Source organism: Sceloporus undulatus, chromosome 1, assembly GCF_019175285.1.
Source record: "Sceloporus undulatus isolate JIND9_A2432 ecotype Alabama chromosome 1, SceUnd_v1.1, whole genome shotgun sequence".
Lineage (NCBI taxonomy): Eukaryota > Metazoa > Chordata > Lepidosauria > Squamata > Phrynosomatidae > Sceloporus > Sceloporus undulatus.
This window is the reverse complement of record NC_056522.1, coordinates 98,164,880-98,186,120: the sequence shown is the minus strand read 5'-3', so window position 1 is coordinate 98,186,120 and position 21,241 is coordinate 98,164,880. Positions and strand designations below refer to the sequence as shown.

The 21,241-nt window shown below is 36.9% G+C and overlaps 1 protein-coding gene across 1 annotated transcript in view; it reads left to right on the top strand.

Annotated features, from left to right (window-relative positions):
- LAMA2 (laminin subunit alpha 2) overlaps window positions 1-21,241 on the top strand; it is a 590,097-nt gene that overhangs the window by 473,546 nt on the left and 95,310 nt on the right. The window contains 7 exon segments of the mRNA XM_042456962.1: window positions 310-421; window positions 2,439-2,601; window positions 6,343-6,553; window positions 8,918-9,034; window positions 11,399-11,562; window positions 12,420-12,558; window positions 17,070-17,172. Coding sequence (XP_042312896.1) covers window positions 310-421; window positions 2,439-2,601; window positions 6,343-6,553; window positions 8,918-9,034; window positions 11,399-11,562; window positions 12,420-12,558; window positions 17,070-17,172 — 1,009 coding nt within the window.

Below are 21,241 nucleotides of genomic sequence, written 5' to 3'. Positions count from 1 at the left end.
TCTAAGATGAACCAAGTTTCAATAGGGCATGAGTGTGTAGTTTTGTTTTGGCCATGAGCATGGGTGGAACCATGTCTCCCGTGCTTTCTAGGAGCTAAGAATGAAGCCTCTGGTGGCTCTTTAATGGTCGAAGTAGTAATAAAATGTAATTGTGTACTTGGGGAAGAGTGTGCGTCACTTCCAGTATATATGATCAATAATTCATCGATTGCCTTTTGCTTGGGGTAAGGTTTCCAAGTAACTTCAGACAGATGTAGTATCTCCCTGTCATGTTCATTAATTACACTTTTCTTTAATCTGTATTGCCAGGCGACCAAGGTGACAGCAGATGGGGAGCAAACCAGTCAGGATGCTGAGACAACTAATGAGAGAGCAAAGCTGCTTGGACAGTTCATCAAGGGCACCCTCCAAGCTGCAGAAGGTACTGGAGAAAGGGGAGGAAATGCCAATAGTCTCTCAAGCAAAATGAAGCCGCACATTTTGGAAAAAAAACAACACAGTGCATTGAACAAGAGTTCATAAACTGAAAGGAATCAGTTGCTTAACATACTGGGCTTCAGATGTGTGAAATTGGAGGAGATGCAGCCAAGTAATTGTACACTTCCTGCAGTCTAAAGGGTGCACTTTGCTACCATTGTGAATAGACAGGCAATTATGAGCATAGAATAACTAAATGTTTCCTTCAGAAACATTTTCTTCAGAAACATTTAGGGTTTATTTTTGAAGAACAGCATATAACTAATGGGCAGCTTCTGCTATGCTCTTGTTTATTTTCAAGGCAGTAAAATTTCATTTAGGAGAAGAAAAAAGGGGGGAACATCTATTTGTAGTTTCAGCATTGTGCATTAAGAGTACACCTTTAATTTCTCAAGATGGCTTTAAAAATATGTTATTGCTTGCTGTTAATGAACAGCTACTTCTTAATGCTTCCAAACAACTACTAGCCATGTATATGTCCTGAGACTCAGCTAACTATGCTCTTGTAAGAATTTGATTTTGATTTTGAATTTGATTCTTTCATATTTCAACTTCAAAATGCAATTGAGAGCCATGGCATGTTTGTGTGTGTGTAGGGGGAGGGGGGTTAACAGACCTCTGCATAGGAGTAAGGTAAGGATAGTCTTCTTCTCTAGGGAGCTCATAGCATGCATTTTTCTTTGGTTACTTTTTTCTTTTTTGGTGCTGTTTTACATCTTTTCCAGATCTTGATCTACCTGTCTATGTGTGCACCAGCATACAAAAACAGTGGGTTTATCAACCAGCTGTTTGATGAGATTGGGAGGGAAGAGAATGAATTAAATCCAGTGACCCTTCCATTTAAAAAGAGCCAAAAAACAGGCAATTGTTCCATGTGTAGAGTCCTGTACAGAGTAAAGAAATACTGGAGATAACAGCCTAAATATTATACAGAGAACAAGACAAATAGCATAAGAATCCAACAGTGGAAGGAAAACAATCTTTAAAAGTCAGATAGGGGAATGGCCCATTGACTTAATGTCTAATGCACAGAGCATGGGAAATAAATAGAATGAACTTGAACTCTTAGCACAGCAAAGCAAATATGATATTACTGTATATACTCATCTATAAGTCTAAAAATTTATATCCAAAAATTGACCTCAAAATCCCAGGTTGACTTATTTACGAGTCAATATGGTAATGTGAAAGCAGCTCTTTCAGATTTCCCCATGCGGTCAGGAGAGTTTCTTTTTCTCTTGAGCCAAAGCAGAAAGAGTCCTAGGTGATTGATGGCTTTTAAGCAGAGTCCCTTTCCCGCCCACTCTTGCTGCTTCTGTATGGGGAGTCAAGGGTGAAACCAAAGTTGAAATGCTGAAGCAAAAAGCAGTTAGATTCCCTCTTGCTGTGTGCATACATACACACACTGAAGGAGCCTCCAAGTTTTACCCTCAACCTCCATGGATCATGAAAAAATCCATAATCTTGGCCCCCAAACCTGCCTTGACATATACATGAGGTTGACTTATATTCGAGTATATAAGGTAATAGGCATCACTGAAACCTGCTGGAATGAGTTCCATGATTGGAATTTAGTAACAGAGGGGTGTAACCAATTTTAGAGAAATATACCAAGCAGGAAGAGAGGTGGAGTAGCATTATACATTAAGGATGTGTACACCTGTGAGATCCATGACTAAATCCTGGAAGCCAAGTTGAGAAGATCTGAGTAAGAATTAAGGAAGAGAGAGACAACAAGAAAGGGTGGGGGGATCTACTAGAGACCTCCAAACCAGAGAACTTGGATGATGCCTTCCTGGAACTCATGACCACATATTCTGAAATGAGAGATGTAGTAGTAATGGGAGATTCCATCTATCCTGGGCTAACACTCAAAAGAGCCTTGTAGAAGAAATATGAAAAGAGGAAAATCACCAGAGAAAACCACTTTGTTGATGTATGTAATTGTCACTTTTCTTCAGCTGCAAATGATACTGCTTTAAAACTCAATGAGACACTTGGAGTCCCTGATAAAACCATTGACAAAAGCCTTAAAGAAATACAGAGTGATGTTGACAAAATGATGGCAGAGCTCAGGAAGAGAAGACTGGATACACAAGAAGAGGCTGCCCAAGATGAATTAGAGTGAGTAGTAAAGCTATCAATATATATGAACTGGTAACTGAACTCATTCTAAAGAGAGTAGGATTTGAAATTTCCATGGTAGTTGCAATGGCAACAGAGACTGAAATAGTAAGAGTTTTATTTTCTGAGTCTGAATAGCCAGAAAGTAATGTTACAGGTGTTAAATATGTCTTGCACCAAGGGAGATTTACAAAGGCTAGGTTGCATAGACATTTTGGATGCTCAGTCTCCAGATTTTGTCTACAGTATTCTGGAAGCCTTGAAAGAAAGAAACAAAGAAAGAATACCAAACAGGAAACAGTGATCATTTGAAGTTTTTTTTCTTTACCATTCTGTTCTTACTGACATTCTGTTGTTTATTTTTTCTTTTTCTAAATTATATTCTCAAAGCAGTTTACAAATTATTAAAATCAGAATAGTGTATATTCAAGACCATACAAAAATCATGTGTGTGTGTGTAATTTGGAAAAGAATAGTTAAATAATTTATAGAGTTAAAACATTTAAAATTTAAAATTCATTTAAAAAATAATATAAACTCAATAAAACAGCACTACACACCATTAGCAGCCCACCACAATCAATTCCTAAAGCCTGACAGAATGGGAAAGTCTATATTTGCTTACAGAAGGAGAATGAAGAGGAGCCATCCTAGCCTCCATGCAGAGGGAGTTCCAAAGTCTAGGAATAGGAATAATCACCAAGAGGGCCTCTCCCTTGTTGCCAGCAAACAAGCCGGAGAAGATAGTGGGACAGAGAAAGGGGCTTCTCCTGGGGATCTTATAGTTCAAAAATGCTTGCATAAGGCAATATGGGCCTTGAAATAGCTCGGGCCCATGCATATTGTCTTGACAGAGGATCTAGTGATTAAGGAAGGAGGCTACCCCTCTTCTCCTCCATATGAAGTAGCTCTTTTATCAGTCTTTTATAATTATGTTATTTCCATTTTGACTTATATCAGAACACATATTCAGTTCACTTTCTAGTTCTAATTATAAACGTTTCTCTTGAAAATCAGTGACCCTAGAGAATGGGGTGAGTTGTTGTGTAGGGAGGTGATGGTGATGATGAGAACCCTCAAGATTAGGTAGAGGCATCTTCCGTGGAAATCAGCCCCTCGTGAAAAAATTCTGTCTGATTTTTAAGCCTTGTTCTCTTTTCCTCTCATCCCTCTCATCAAATTCAGGGTAGTTCTCCAGCCTTCAGGAAATGGGCCAGCATACGTTTTAGAAAAGGGGAGAGTAAGGAAATAAAATTATAATGGTTGAAGAAAAGAGATATTATTTTTATGAGAAATGGATGAGAAATGGGGCTTTCAAAGATTCACACATCTGTTTCTTTCTCTCTTAATCTCAAAAATGGGATTGGAGTGTGCATGTGCTCAGGCATGCATATCTATGAAATTATGGTTGGATGGGGAGATATAGATATAGATATTAGCTTGGTTTTTGTAAGGCTGTTAATGCAGTCACCTAATTAACGTTTAAATGACAATTTGGTGTGGATGTAATAGTTTATTCTTATGAAATCCTTGCATAATCTATAAAGTAGGAAAGAAGGTCAAGTGAAACACAAAAACATTGGCTTTAATAAAGTCTCACCAATGCAAAACTGGAACTCATTACTTTAAACCCAACTGCTTTGAGGAAATCTTACTTCAATGTAAGGAACTGGCAAGTAGATTTTTGCCCCCCATGCATTGCTTTCAATGGATATTGAGAAAACCTAACAGGAAGATAACTCCCAAGCTGTAAAGCTCAGTAAACATGCTTTCTTTTGCCCTGAGTAGACACAAGAATCTAGGATGTGGTGGTTTATCTACTTATCTTCCCCCTAGAGACCTCTGTTTGGAAGTGTGCTAGGTAGATTGCAGGTATAAATGACAGATGTCTTTGTGTGTGTGATTTAATACTAGACTCATAAACAGTGTCATATATTATTCATTTATATTTTCAGTTCAGTCTTTTTATCTCAAATATTATAAGTAATAAAAGTCTTCCCTATTACAGTAATGTGTATAGATGACCAGAGAGAATTTTTACTCCATTGTTTTATGATATATATATTAAAGTATACAGATTTAATGTCAGGGTCCATATTTCAAAGGCTGTGCTATTGTCATTTATAATGTTGGTGTGCCAAAAAACACCAATGAACAACTTGATGAAGTCGACTAAGTAGAGTTATGAAGTCACATGATTTATTAGAAATAGTATAAGGAAAAGAGTATAGACAGCTAGTAGAAAAATGATGTCTTCAGGGTAAATTTATATCTTTGAATTGTCCTCCAGTACAAAATTTGGCTCAACTCTTTATATTAAAAAAATCCTGCTTGTTTTCATTCTGGTACTCTACACAATCAAGCCAGAATTAAGTGGAACAGAGTCTAGAAATCATCAAATCACTATTGCATATTTTCTTATCTCCAGAGTGGGCAACTACAACTGGGGCTGTATCAAATATCCAACCCACAGTTTGCTACAGTATCAGTTCTGCTGCCAAACATGGCCTGAGATGTAACCTACAAATCACTTTGAATGTGCACTTTTATTTTGGGTAGATTTTCAACAATTTGAATCTGGAAGTTAGAAGGGTTGGAAGGGCTGTTTTAACGACCAAAAAAAAAAAAAAAAAAAAGAGTGACGTATAACATCAATATCTAACATTGAAAACATTGAAAAACTAGGTGACACTCACAAAGACCTTTTGTTTTACATAGTTATAAACCTCTGGTAGGCGTTATCAGCAGTCTTGGCAGCTTTCCCAGACAGATACCCAATGCCAGAGAGTCTGTTTGGCCCTCCAATGATAAAGATGGCTCTGGGAGTGTTCCTAAGCTCTTACTGGCGGAGTACAACCCCTTCTAGGGAAGGTTGCTTATGCATTTCCTGGACCCAAGAACCACACAGCCACAGTGCTTCTATCTTATCAAGATTCAGCTTCAATCCACTGGCCCTCCTCCAGTCCATTACAGCATCCAGGCACTAATCCAGTAGCTGCACAGCTCTGATAACAAGGAGAAGCAGAGTTGGGTATCATCAACATACTAATGGCACCCTATCACAAAACACTTTATGACCTTTCCCAGCAATGTCACATAGATGTTGATCAGTTTGAGAAGGCAAGATGGAGTCTCAGCTTAATATCTATGGAGCTGAACAGGTAGCCCCAATGCTACTATTTGTACCTGCAGATAGGACCAGAACCACTAGAACACAGTGCCTCTTACTCCCATCTGATAATGCCAGCCCAGTAAGATGTCATGATCAATTGTACCAATATTCAGACAGATCAACAAGGTAGCACTCCCCCAGTCTTTCAACCAGACTGCTTTGTCAATCAGAGTGAGTTAGTGTGATTCGGTACTGTGCCCTGGCCTGAAAACAGGATGAAATGGGTATGTATTATATGTTTCTTCCAACTGTGTAATCACCAATTAAGATGTTCTTGAAGAAAGAGATTGTCTAGACATACTGCAGTTCATCTTCAAGCTAGGACACATCACTGAATCACCATTTGACTAGAACTCCCAGGTGACAAACGGCTGGGCGTGCTACATCTTATCACAGGTATAAGTTACTGTGCAAAAATAAAACAATAAAACAGAATAGCTTTGTCCAAGGGCATACAATCTAATTTAATACCTTTAATGTATTTTAATAATTTATAATGGGTTTTATGTCCATTTTAAAAATGACATCATAAGAACGTAGGATAAAGTGTTGTATATGGTGTATTACAGAGCAGCAGAAGCCCTGTTGAAGCGAGTGAATAAGTTGTTTGCAGATCCATGGAAGAAAACAGAAGGGCTCAAGAATGAAGTGAGAGACAAACTATCAGACTACCAAGATAAAGTTGATGATGCTCTGGACCTACTGAGAGAAGCAACCAAAAAAATTAGGGAGGCAGATAGGTTATCTGCAATCAACCAAAGAAACATGACAGCGGTGGAGGTAGGTGTCTGATCACAAGGGCTGAGATCCTGTATGACTACTTCATCTCTGTGTTCAACCCATGCTTGTGTTGCTGGAGTGCACTTTTGTGTCAATCAGTGGCCAATGCAGGCAGGAAATCCCAAACATGATTCAATTGTGGTTTGGGGGGAAAGAACTGCCACTGATTGATCATGATTGTTCCCTAACACCATCCGCTGAGGTTACGCACAACGGAGGGATTGAATAATGAGGTAGTAAATAACCTTGTACAACAACCTTAAAAGTACATACACTGGTGTTATGGGAGCTTACACCAGAATAAGTCACCATCAGGTTGCTGGCCAAGATCTCCTTCTTTAATTGGTTTTTCGGATAGTGTAAGCCATAGTAGACTGTGAAACAGAAAAAAAAATATTATTTTTATTCTTCTCTTGAAATCATAAAACTTCTTCCTGGTCCTGAAAAAGCAGAAGTTAGCAAAATCTTGACAGCTTTGTTGACACAGTGGTCCAGTTGAACAACTCAACAAGCCTGGGAACTCTAGGATCCATGACATGTAGTGTACAGGCAGCATGCTGATGCACTCTAGAACAGCTAAAAAGATCATGGAGCTTTTCTCTGTGATTTTGTTTACTATTCTGTCCAAACACGGACACAACTGAGGTTCTGGCTTATTCTTCCTCAACAAATCAGAGAAATAAACCTTGAAACTAATCCTGGATATTTTGTTGTGGGCAGTAGTTGTGTCCATGTTTAAACAACACAGCAAACAAAGTTATGCAGTTTGTTTAGCTGTTCCTGATATACCAATATGCTGCTCACAAACACTTGGCTTGATGTGCATATAATCTCTGCCATGTGTTAATTCCTAGTTAGACACTAAATTAAATCAATGTAATTTCTATTGATGTGAGGAAGGAAATAGAGAGAAATTTAAATTTTGCTCTAGTGAATAGTTAACAGTTAAAATATGCATATAATATAGGTGGTAGATAGTAGTCCAAACAGACAAAACATAGATATGGCCCCAAACAACCATTTTTTAAAATTCTCTGTTGAGAAATATTCAGATACCCACACACACACACACACACACACACACACTGAGAGAGAGTGTGTGTGTGTTAATCTTGAGCATTGGTACTTTCTCTTTCTGTCTTATTCCCAAGTAAGGGATTAAGTGGCCATATGCAAATTCAGATTATAAATCAAAATACCATATATCTGTTGTAGTTAGTAGCTGGTGTGAATGATTTCCTTTGATTTAATTTTAATTGCAAGTCTTGAAAGCACATTACACTGTTCATTAACAAGTGCTTAGACATGAAAGTAAAAGTAAAGTCAAACTCAAATAAAGATAAATGTTTCAGCTTTTTGTTTATGTCTCTCAGTCATTCTGTGCCTAAAGGCTCGTATTAGTCCTGTGCTGATAGTTTTCATGAAATGCGTGGAGGACCTAAAGGGCTATCTACTGTATTATTATATCCTAAAGGTAGAACTAAGTTTCTTTGTGACAATTATACTATAATTTTACAATGTTTGATATACAGTGGGTCCTTGATATCTGCTGGGTTTTGGTTCTGTGGATAGCCATTTTTTCACAAAACAGTCTCACAATTAACATGGAGAGGGCAGGGTTAAAACGCTTCTTCTCTTTATATCTTTAGCCTATTTGGTGGTGGCGGTGTGTGCTGTACAGTGACCCTAAGGCAAATCTGTTGTGGGGTTTTCTCTGTAGCATTTGTTTCTTCTGAAGCTGAGAAAGTGCGACTTGCCCAAGGGCACTCAGTGGATTTTCATGGCTGAGCCAGGTTACTAACTCTAGGCTACCAAGTTGTAGTCCAGTTCTCAAACAACTATACCATTTTTTAAAAACCCGAATAAGATTACATATATACCACGCTTCCTGATTCCTGGACTTATGTAGCATCGCAGTATCTCAACCAATGGAGAAAGATGTTTGAGAAACCCATGTTGGCAACAAGTTTTCTCCCTGGTTTCATTTTCTGTGACACTTGGAATAAATATACAAAAGTATTTTTAAAAATACCGTGGAGTCTATACCATGATGTAATTCCTTAAATCTTGTCCCTAAAACATAGTAAGTTCACCAAAGTAACATTTGTGCTGGGTGTAGGAAAGAGGAATGAGATAAATAAATGGACATGAAATTCTATTAATTTCTAGTATTAAAAAGGATTGGCAGTCCACAGATTTCTTCCATACATTTTCCTATATTTCATAAGACAAATGAAGAAATTCCCATCAAACCAAAAAACAATAATTGAAACTGGATATTTTTTTGTATGTAAAATCTCGTGAGAAAAGAAACTCATATGCATTTTGAACTGTTTTCCTCATACGATCAAACACAATCTATAGAAAAAGAAGCAAGCTGTAGAAGATGGACAGAAGGAAGCTGAAAACACTATAAAAGAAGGAAATGATATCCTTAATGAAGCTAATGACCTTGCAAATGGAATCAATTTAGCTGCGGAGGTAAATATATTTGGGAAATGGGCAGAATGATACAGATTTCTATAAAACGGAAGTAGAAATTAAAAAGAAATCAAAATTAATATTCCTGTATTTTTAAATTGCTTTATAATTTTACTGTATACATCACAAAGTTGGTAAATATTCTGAAATGTGGAGGAAGCAGATTTTGAAGTAATTTGTTGTTGTTATGTGCCTCAAAGTCATTTTTCACTTATGTCAACCCTAAATTAACCTATCATAGGGTTTTATTGGCAAGTTTCCTCAGAGGAGGTTTGCCATTGCCATCCACTGATGTTACCTCATTTGGGGCCTGAAAAATTCATAAAACTTCAAAAAGTTCTCTTTTCCCCCATACAAAATAACAACTGGTAACTTTTGTTTTTCTTGTTTCAAATGGCAAGAAATATTTGCTTGTTTCTTTTTATCATTACTTTTGGGGAACTAAAAATGAAAGATGTCCTGTAATGAGTTAAACTACTAATCACTGTTTTAAAAATAACTTTTCAAGCTCTTGATAAAGGGGGTTTCAACTAGGAAAGGACTAAAGATGCATCCCAGCCAATTTTCAAATGTCTTGCAATCAGTAGGGGTGAACTCTGCTACCCATGATGGGGCTCTCACATTTGAGGGTGGCTAACAAATGTTTGTGGTACTGCCAGATTTTGGGGGGCAGGACCCTGTTCTCTAGTCCACAAGGCAAAGGCAAGGAATCTCGGGGTGAGAATGCTGCCTTCAAGCCAGTAATCCTTGGAAATAGTATTATCCTTGGGAGCATTTGGGGAGATGGGGGGCAGGAAATACTTTGAAAATGGAAGTGATAAAGATCACTGATAATGGCATCACTGGCACTAATGTGTTCCCAAGGGCATTTCTGGGAAGAAAAGAAAAATGTCGCCATGTGTGCATGGGGACAGCCATCTTTTTTGTGCCTATATGCAAACATTGTTTGAAAATTATGCCTATATGCAACATTGTTTCCATTTAAATTTTAAGGTCACATTTTCAAATTGTTCAACAACACACCCCCAAGGGGCTTGCATTTTTAGAAGTGGAAAAGACAAGTATGAGAAGAATGGGGCAAAAAAATTCCTGAAGCCACCTATGAAATGTACATAGTTCCCGGACATGAAGATATGGTGTTTTTCAACTACCACTTAATAATACATCTCATTTGGTTGCAGCAGGGCAGGCTGAAAGAATGCTACTCATCACTATTTTCAGAATACATAGCCTGCACTCTGCATTAGTTTTCAGAACATAAAACTTTCACCTATATTTGCTTCAGTTCCCCTTCCCTCAGTTCGAATTATATTGGCCTGAAAATAAGTATTTCCTGGAAGTTAAGAAAAGAAACTAAAGTAAGGAGTAAGATGATACTTTTAATTTCAACAGATGAACGTATTTAAATTTACTAAGTAAAGGTACATATCAATCAGAAGGTATAGGGAGAAAGCAGAAGAGGAAGAATAAGGGAAGAAGGGTTGAAAAAGGAAGGAGAAGATATAAGGATAGGTTATGGAAAATAGGGGGAGAAGAAAGGGAACTGAGAGAATAAGAAGGATAAAGCAGGTGTAGAGGATGAAAAGGTAAGAGAAGATAAAGGAAGAGGAAAAAGAAAAGTAGGGAATAAACAAAAGGGGGATTAGGTGAGGGTTAAGAGAGAGAGAAGAGGTAAGGATAGAAGATTAGTAGGAGACTGAGAAAAATCTCCTCTCTCTGTCTCTCTCTTCCCTTTACCACCAGCATATCCAAGGCTCATGGGTTGCAAAACGGAGTAGAAACCTCCCTCTCCCTCTCCCCTTCATCCCAGGATTTCCAAGCCTCATGGTTTGCAAAACAGGCTGAGGAATAACACAGAGAGAGAGAGAGAGAGGGGTGGGGCACACTGGGACTCAAACAGGGAGCTGTTTAAAGATCCCTAGCTATTAAGGAAGGGTGGGCACTTCTTTTAGGAATTTTATAAGCAGTATTAGCTTATTGCCCCATATATAAGTCTACCCATGATTTTGGTGTCCATTTGGGGACATACATTTCTTGACTTATAATCAAATATATATGGTAATCGCTTAAACCCATTTTATATTTTCTTCTCATATTCCATTAAGATTTAATTAATTACATATGAATTTGCCTGCAACTGTTCCATCTCATCTCTGAAGTCAAGCTAGTATGAAGCCTAGCTAACATATGGATGGAAAGCCACTTGGAAATCTAAATTATATGGCTTCAAATTGTTGTAATAGATGGATGGACAGATGAATGGATAATTAATGAATGAATTAATTAAAATTATTTCATTAAAATATGTGAGAGGGGGCTCCTCAGTTCACTTGCTAAAATACATTTCTGTTATATGCTTCTTAGTATGTAGAAGATGTTCGGAACAAAATAAGTCCAATGTCTAATGAATTAAGGCATAAAATTGATGATCTGTCTCAAGACATCAAAAACCAAAAGCTTCCTGAAAAAGTCCTACAAGCAGAGTCCCATGCTGCCCAGCTGAATGATTCATCTAATATACTGGATGGGTATGATAATCATGACTTTGTTATTTCAAATTAATTGCTTTTTATTTATTAATTATTGTTATTTCAAACTCAAATTAATTGCATTGTAGAATTCAATGATAGGCAGAAGTAAAGATTATGCTTAAAATATGGCTATTCTTTTTATTCTAAACTAAGATTATTCTTCTGTCTTCTGTATGCCAGGAAGTGAGAGGGTGGCTGATTCCACACTCTGGAATTCCCTTCCACAGGAGGCTAGACTGGCCCCCTCTCTGCTCTCCTTTCGCCAGCAGGCAAAGACCTTTTTGTTTAAGTAGGCTTTTAATGTGTAAGCAAGGAGGCTTCTTATTGCTGTGGGTGGTGGTGGTGTCTTATTCATTTTTTAAAATTGTGTATGTTTTTTAAAATAATGTTATATTATTTAAAATGTTATGATTTTGTTTTGAAAGTAGTATTGTTGGGTTTTAATTGATTTCTTTTGTGATCCACCTTGGATCTCACTCTGGGACAAAGGTGGCATATAAATGAAATAAATAAATAGTCTTTGTCAGAATAACAACAGTTTGAATGTTCTCAAATACAAAATAAATGGGGAGTTCAATCTGCGACCCTCAGTCTTGTCTTCAGTGAAGAGCTGAAACAAAAAGAGGGGAGCTTATGGCAACCTGGAACACTATTAGAAACGAAAGAATGCATGATCACTGCGTCATTTGATGGGATGTCAGTGTTTCATTTTCTGAAACCACAGCTCCCTTGGGCAGCCCTCAGTCTCCCATGCTCTCTTTTCTGGTTGGAATCAACCTGCAGGTTCAAACTAACAATACACATTTAACTAGTAGAGAAGTTTCTTGACTTTTGTGCATTTTATATCCTAACAGAATCCTTGATGAAGCTAAAAACCTCTCCTTCAATGCCACAGTGGCTTTTAAAGCCTACAGCAATATCAAGGACTATATTGTTGAAGCTGATGGGATTTCCAAAGATGCTAAAGCTCGTGCCAATGAAGCAATACGACTGGTAAGAGAAAATACAGTTTGCTTAAAGGGGTGGGGGGGGGATTGGGGGAGAAAGCCAGCATATTTACCACCATCTTCCTTCCAGTGCCCAGAATATGACAGTCCCCCATGATCTGCAAATGCATATTTATCAGGTCCCATCTGTCCATAGTGGAATGGTGTTCATAGACTTTGGAATAATTCCATTGCTGATTTGTACTGAGTCTCCATCTGCCCTGCATAGTTAGAGTAGATTGCATGGTTAAGTACAGGACTATGGATGGTACTTCCCACTCTGTGTAATCATGAATCATCAGCACACTATGTAACCACAATCTTTCCTAATCACCCAGGTTCAGATGGTCTGAGTACCATAGCACAATATGAATTTAAGGAAATTAGTGGAAATTTTAGACATTTTGGAAAAGTTTGTTTGTTTATAGTGGCTCTGGTTTGTGATGAAAAGCCTGAAAACAAAATAGATGAGCTCAAGGGACTATGGTTATTGAATACCTGACAGACAAACAATGAACCACTGGAGCTATCATAAAGAAAACCACCTGTACCAGCACATCCATGCTTGAGAACAGGGTTACATAAAGGTATTGCAAAGAGTGTCACAAAATATGATATTCTACAGACATCAAAAAGTTAAGGATGGCTCACAGGTTCGCTAATTAAAATTCTTAAGATCTTGTTGAAAATTGTTTTTCAAAACAAAGGGGGGGGGGAGCAAGTAACAAGAAAGCAGCCCAACTGATAATGTTGTTTTTTAAGCAATCAGTTTGCTAGGATATTGTAACCTTTAGAGAACTCTAGCTGTTGAGAGGTTTTTACTTTTTAAAAAACTTTTTTTCTTGTTTAGTTCTGGTTAAATTTTTGCTGTTAAATTGTTTTTGTATTGCTCTTATGTGCTGTCTGTTGCCCCAAACACACTGGACCAGAATTTTTTTTTCTTTTCCACACACTCCCCTGTTTTTTCTCTCTTTGATAGTCCTCTCCCCATTTCTTTGTATTGAAACTAGAAGCAGTCAACAGCAAAAAATAAAAATGTAACTACTGATCTTTATACTCTGAAAAAGAATGTTACCAGAAAAATAAACTGTGTTAACATATGACAGACACTTCCCTCTTGTGCTTTATATTATGGATCCCTCTTTCCTTTCAAAGCAAATTAATCACAAATTAGATATTTCAATTTTTCAACTGAATTTACATACCCCATTACTTGCCTGGATGGTGATGGTAACCAAGATTCTATCACAATAAAAGATCCAGTTATGAGCAACATCCAATTTTGTTTTTAAAAAATAAATACAGATTTGAAGATATGAGGAAGACTCATGTCTGGTGAAATGCAACATTAATCTGGTGAAAAACAGGTGAAAAGCAGTTCAGTGTTTTATGTGGTGCATATCTAATTATTTTTCCAACAGTATTCCTTCTTTATTAGTGTTGATTGCTGTTCAGTGCAACAATTCTATACTTTATTAATTATGAGCAAAAAATCCATTAATGTATATAAGTTCCTATTCTCTATTAATTATTATTATTATTATTATTATTAATTTTTACATCACCTTTCCAACAGATCAAGGCGGTTTACAAAAATGCATAAACAATTATATAAGAAATACACAACTAAAAATTCACCCCCTTACCTTAATTAAATACAATTAAATTAATCAAAATACGGTTAAATTAATTATATTAAAATATACCCTCCCCTACCAGCCAAATGAACTAGCCCTTGTCATTGTGCCCCCCGAAATGGCTCCCCCAAAGGGGCAACTCCCCCTTTGGTGTCATGCCCCTTTGGTGGTGGGCCCACCGCAGCAGGCACCCAGCCATTATCCCCTTTGCAAGGGGAACAGGTGTTCCTGGCTGAGTACCTGGGGCCTGGTCCTGGCAAGAAGTAGTCTGAGGCCAGCAGTCCACCAGGTGAGATGGAGTGTATGCAGGTAGCAAGCAGCACGTCCACACAGCAGCAGGAGGTACTACACATCTCTTTCCTGGGGTGGTGGGGTGGCCTGTTCTCTCCTCTTCCCCCACTTTGTGCTTAATATTACATAGCAAGGCTTACATAAGTCTTGCATTTACTCATAATCACATGGTAATTCCCATTTTTCATTTCTTCTACTTTTAAATTGTTGGCGGCACAGTATTTTGTTTTTTTCATTTCTCTTTTTTATTTGGCTTAGTAGGGTTCTGACTTTTAAAGTGAACTCACATTATTACGGATCTCATTATTGCTGCTCCAAAAAGTGTAAGACGTGTATGTAGAGTGTCATATATGATTAAGGTATATGTATCTGTTTTGCTCTATGTATATACACTACATACATCATGAGGCAAATCACAACTTCTACTTGTTGTGAACACACACCTTCTACAATATGTCAAGTGTTTTTCTACACAGCAACGTTTAAAATATGTAAAGTTATCCATAAATGTTGATTACAGCCAAATCATCTGAAATTTCCATGATATGCTGGCTATCATGCACAATATGTTTTCATTGCATGGCAGTCATAGTGATCCATACGCTGAGTGTAGATTAATACACTCCTGTTTTTAACAGTGTAAAATGTCACATCACAGCACATCAGCACTGCATAAATAGTAATCTTTACTGCTCCATTAAATAGTCTCTGTAAATAGTTTTTTTACAATGTATGCAATGCAATCAAAATGTTGCTCAAGAGCTCAAATCAAGTCCTATCATTCAGCCTCATCTGTAACCTGCTTCCCATTTTTATATTGCAGATTCAGTCTGTTAATAACTTCACTCTATCTGATGAACTTTTTTCATTAGTCTGGCAAACCAACACATTTATTTATTATTGTTAGTAATACCAATCATTCAGGGTAAAGTTTATTGTTACTGCAATGTTTATTTCATGCCTCTTTATCTGAATTTATTTAGTAAAATATATCTGCTCTGCCCTAATTCTATAGATTGCAGGACAGCATACAGTAAAATCAATATAACCAGTTTAAAACAGTAAATATAATTTAAACAGACTAAAAGCATTTTAAACCATTTGGCTAGTTAAAAGAACACAGATCAAAATCATTTAAAACAGATAATTTAGAACTATGATTATATACAGATTTGTATGAAATAAATTTGATCCTAAAGGTCCAAAACATATTGCAGAAATAATTCACTTTGAGGCCCCTTTAACTGCCCTGGCTCTCTGACAGGGAAGGCTAAATGTCTCACAAAACTACAGTTTCCAGAATTCAGTCTCAAACTGGATTATTTCTGCAGTGTGTTTTGGACCAAAGACGTTTAAAGAAATGCGCTTACAAGCATGATTCTGACATCTACATGCAAGTCATGGTGGATGCTATTTAGCAGTTTTGAAAGCTTTATTTTTCATTTTTCAGAAAGCTAAAGTAATGGTACAGGCCATGTTTGAATACAATTATGGGCTGGATAAGAGAAAATCAAGCTAATTCCAGAGTTTAAATAGTGGAAGTGCTCCAGGTATAGAGAAATGCTAGTCTTAGATGCATTGGATGAGCTTTAAGAGAGAGAGAGAGAGATCATGAACCTGAATGAGTGATCATGTGAAACATTTTTGTGTTTTTTCCTTTTATTACACATCTGAACTATTACTGAAGAGTAACTGTTCCAACAAACACCATCCCCTTAAAGGCCTGATTGGCACCTACACTGCTGTCATTGTAATAACTGGTACCAAAAGGCACCAAGAATGTCATAGGAATATACTGTTAATAGATAAACAGCATCTATTAAAACCATGACATGGCAGTTTATTGTTGACAAACAACCCTGTGTATAAACATTTCCCCATCGAGTGAGCATTCCTTTCAACAGCAAGACAAGGCAGCTTTCAGCAAGCTGTCCTTTCTGTGAAAGCTGCTTTGAGACATTTGACTGATTGACAATTGCACTAGAAGATTGCCCTACCATCCCATAATATCATCTTTCCAATCTATTATTATTATTATTATTATTATTATTATTATTAGCTTAAATGTACACATGCACAACTATTGTTTGATGGTGTCAACATCAAGAGATGACATACAAATTGGAAAATTGTGTTACAGATCATATAATTCAATTTTATATTCATTTTAATAACCACAACTATGGTAGTTACTTTTTAATCATATTGTCTTTCCAGGGTGCAGCCTAAGACACAATATTAAATGTTAACTTCTTTACATGTAATATTTATACATTCATATTTTTTTAAAAAGTTGTGCATTCCCATTCATTTGTATTTCCATTTTCTCTTTCATGAGCATCAGCTACTTGAGAAGTCTTTCCTTTGATGTAAAAATATTTAATAGTTATGTGTGATGAATTTCACCATGAATTTATGATGTGAGAGTTTAATTTAAAACATATTGATAATCATTTCATATTTTCATGACTCATCAACTAAATTGCCCAGTTTTACTTTTTTAGGATTTTCAACTTCTGCTGAACCTGCTGTTTACCATACATTTTGGTGACACTAGTTGGTTGCTGTTGTTTTTGTTTTTCTTCTGTAGGCATCTGGTCCAGAAGGATCATTAAAGGATGGTGCCAAGAATGCACTACAAAAAAGCTTTAGAGTTCTTAATGATGCGAACAGGCAGGCAAATGATGTTAAAGGTATGTATTTTCTTTTCCCTGCAATAATTGGGTTTCATTGAAAAGCTAATGAGATGCCTTTTGGTCTTAGTGCACAGACATCTCTACAGGGAAGTATTTTGATTTACAATTCTATTTCTACAATTCTAAAATACTGTCTCTTACGAATCAGTGCAGATCCTATTTCAGCTCAGTTTATCAGCTGCTTTTCCCCATATGTAGAAATAATAATAATGACCTATAGAAGGGTAGCAATTTTAATCTGTTTCATAAAAAACACAGAACTGTATGGCACTTTAAAGACTATATATTTACTGGTGAAGAAATGGTCGTGGTCTAGAGTCCATTCCAAATATGTGAAGTACTTAGGTTCCTTAATTGTAAACTGAGATGTCAGAATTAAAGAGTGGAAATAAACAGCCATAAAATAAAACACAATTTGCATTTTATGGCTTGTATATACAGTATTCCTTCTCTCAAGGTATAATAGCATTTCATGTATCTTACTACTGTCCATTAAATCTTAGGCTATAACAAATATGTTAAGGTACTAAAAGAGTCTTTGGGGCTGAGCAGTCAGCCCAGGATAGCACAAGCCAAGCCCATGCTATTCTGGCCTGAGTTCTAACGCAGGTCAGTCCTCAGGCTGGCACTGGAACTGGAACATTTATATGCATGCAAGCCACTATGCCATGGACCCACTAGTGCCATGCATCACTTACCTTCCTCCACTGTCACAGCTACTGAAAAGATCCCCATTGCTGTGTCTGAGGTGGAAATGGGGTGCCCCACTGCACCCATGTGGTGAAGCACCCCATTTCCACATCAGTTGTGGTGACAGGAGTCTTTTCAGTAGTGGCAATGGTGGAGAAAACAAGGTATGTGCAGGACCATCCAGCCTGCCATGGGTTGCCATGGAGGTGGCTCATTTTGACCCACACCAAGGCCCTTTTGCCTTGCTATCAAACTGAGACTGCAAAATCGGCACCCAGTCTGCCCTGATACCATCCCAGGGCTATTGAGCTGTTTAATCTAAACAGGTTAACATGAGGCCAGGGGGGGACATGGGCCTTTTGGGCCATGTGCACAGTTGACCTACAAATAATATATGCAGTGAAGAGGATCAATATTTTAACAAAATGCTCCCAACACAGCAATACAGTGATTTATGTTTGACCAAATAAGGGCTGGTAAATAAGGAAAAAATACTAGAGAGACTAATATGTCCCTGGCAAAGAAGAAGAAAAAGAGGTGGGCTCAAACAATAAAATCCTTCCCTTGGGCCAGATTAGAAATGGCATGTCTTTGCATGTACTGTACAGGGTTTTTCAAAATGTGAATTATAGCAGCCTGGGAGTTAGAGACCTGATAATTACTGGGATTTGAGCAGTTGGGGAAGGAATGGAATATAATCCCTTTCCCCTTTGTGAACAATCAGATGTCCACCCTCTAAATCATGATCTAGAATTGAACCACCGCCACATATATATACAAAAATTATAAGTTTTCTCCTACTCTAAAGGATTATGATAAATTACAGTTAGTGATGTTTGAATCAAACATAATGTGCCCTGCATGTGTTTCAGATGGCCAGGTGCTCTTGTCCACTCCATTGTTCACAAAGGACTCTTAACAGATTTTCCTTTCATACCAACAGATGTTGAGTGGAAACTGATATGCAAAGTAATATCTGTTTTCCTACAAGGCACACAAATAAAAAACCACTTCCATGCATTTTTATAACATCAAAATGTGCTGCTTCTCCATTCTTTTTTGTTTGCATCTCTTTCATCACCATCCATTAGTTTCAAAAGAAATGTAATACTTTCCACAGGCATACACATAATAAATAAATACCTCTGTAAATTTGGACAGTAGGGATCCCTCTCACCAGATTCTGTTGACACAAGGCAATCTGGCATTGGTATCACTGGATTCCAATGCCAGCAGATTCTGCAGCTAATCACAAGATCTTTCTGGCATGTTAACTCTCACAAAAATTATCTGAGGTAGGTTAGAATTAGAGACACTGCTTTTCTCAAAATCATACTGCAGGCTGTAAGAAGTTCTTAAGTTGGTTTTGTCAACAAATGTAATCAAAATGGCTTTTGTCTTATTTCAATAAGCAACTGTATTAACACAAGTTCATGCATTTTACACCTTAGTTGCCATCAAAGATTCACTCTTTCACTAACTGAAAGTTATGCTGCCCCAAAACTATCTAATTCTGCCACAAGAGCTTCTTATAAAATTTCAAATTAAGTACTCATATATGGTCATAAAACCCTATTACTGGTTAATTGGAGGGTTATGAAGCTGATTTTTCTTTTTCATTAGAAGGCTCTAACAGTGATGAAAGAGCTATGCCAAGACATAAAGCTTTAATGTTTTCTTGAGTGCTCTGTCCTGTATACATTGTTAAACATTTCATTTGCACCACAGGACTGAATTTTGGCCTCATAAAGTGGAATTAGATTAATTGTCTTCAGTTGCCTTGTGGCATTTGGTCCAAAATAATTATTAACATAATCCTGTATCTGTCCTTTGGCATTTCTGGGTTAGCAAAAATGGGTAGTGTAAAGATTTCCTTAGATGTTTCCAAATCCCTATAGGAAATTCATATTTGAAAGACAAATAATAAGGACTTCATAAAGAACTAGTAGGCAGAAGTGATCATTAGCTTAGAATTTCTCCCTCTGCACTACAGGTAGTGTATTAGTTAAAGTAATGAAAGCCCATACACTACTCAGGTAATATATCCTCCCAGAAGTTGAGGCTGGGCTTTGACAGAGATAAGATTTTTTTTATTTTATTTTATTTTATTTTTTTTGCTACGTTAAGACATCCATCTGATTTATAGCCAATTACATGAGATATAAAATGGCTGTTAATCAGGGAAATGACATATATTACAACCAAAAATGGCTGAAATAGTCCTTACAGAGCAAAACATTTGAGGACAGCTATTAAAATGGAGATTTACTCATCTCTGTCCCCAAATCACCACCCTGGACTGGAAGTCAAGATGGGGGGAAAACTGCTGAAGAATTATATTTTACAGCCAGCCTTTTGAACAGATGTGCATGCCAGTTTCTTCAACATGAGTGATAGAATGCTGCTTTCTGGTTTTTATTCATATCAGAATAAGACTGTTTGCCTGTGAATAAAAGCAAAATAATGGTAACAAAGATGTCATTTATAAAATCTGTTTGTTTATGAAGCTATTACAGTTCAGACCAATTATTTGAACCATGATAATGACAGAATTAAAGGCTAGAAAGCCTTAAGCATTTATTGGTCACCACTCAAATTCAGCCCAGATTAACAAATGATAAAATAATAAAAAGTTTTATTTTTGAGAAAATTATTAAAATAGTTCATTTATAATGTGTTCTTACATTTATACTATGCTGATTAGGCAATAAAACTGGAAGTATTGTCTTATAGGGTGTTTTCCTATAAAGTCATATAAAATTTTATTTTATTTATTTATGTTATTTATTTCATTCGTATGCCGCCCTTCCCACAGAAAGAGATCCAGCCCTCAGACAAAAACATTTTTAAAACTTTAAAATAACAATTTGAAAACAATTAAAATAATTTCACTAACTTAACATTTGTTGTTAAGTTCATTATCTCCCTGATACTCTAAAAGACTTTTATTTAAAACATTTGGTAAAGATCACTTGATTTCTCTCTTCTTTCTGCTCCAGATTTTCCACACATCCAAGGCTGTAAAGGTGTACTACTTAGGTTGAAACTGCTCTGTAAAAATAATGCAGTCTGACACTGCTTTTACTGCCATGGCTCTATGCTATGGAATTCTAGGATTTGCAGCTTGTTGTGGCAGTTGACATCACAGATGTTACTATTATGCTCTCCTCCTGTTCAGCATTGCAGGCATTTACCGCACTACACTCTTATAGTGCTGCTATTGCACTCAATAGGATCCCCATCTGGGGTGTCACCTGGTGCAGGGGGCAGGACTAAAATGGCACTTTCCCACCTCACTGCCATGGCGCTTAAATGATTGTGAAAATATTTTGATTGCTAGATGGCATCATTTCTTGTTAGACTGCCATAGAATGCT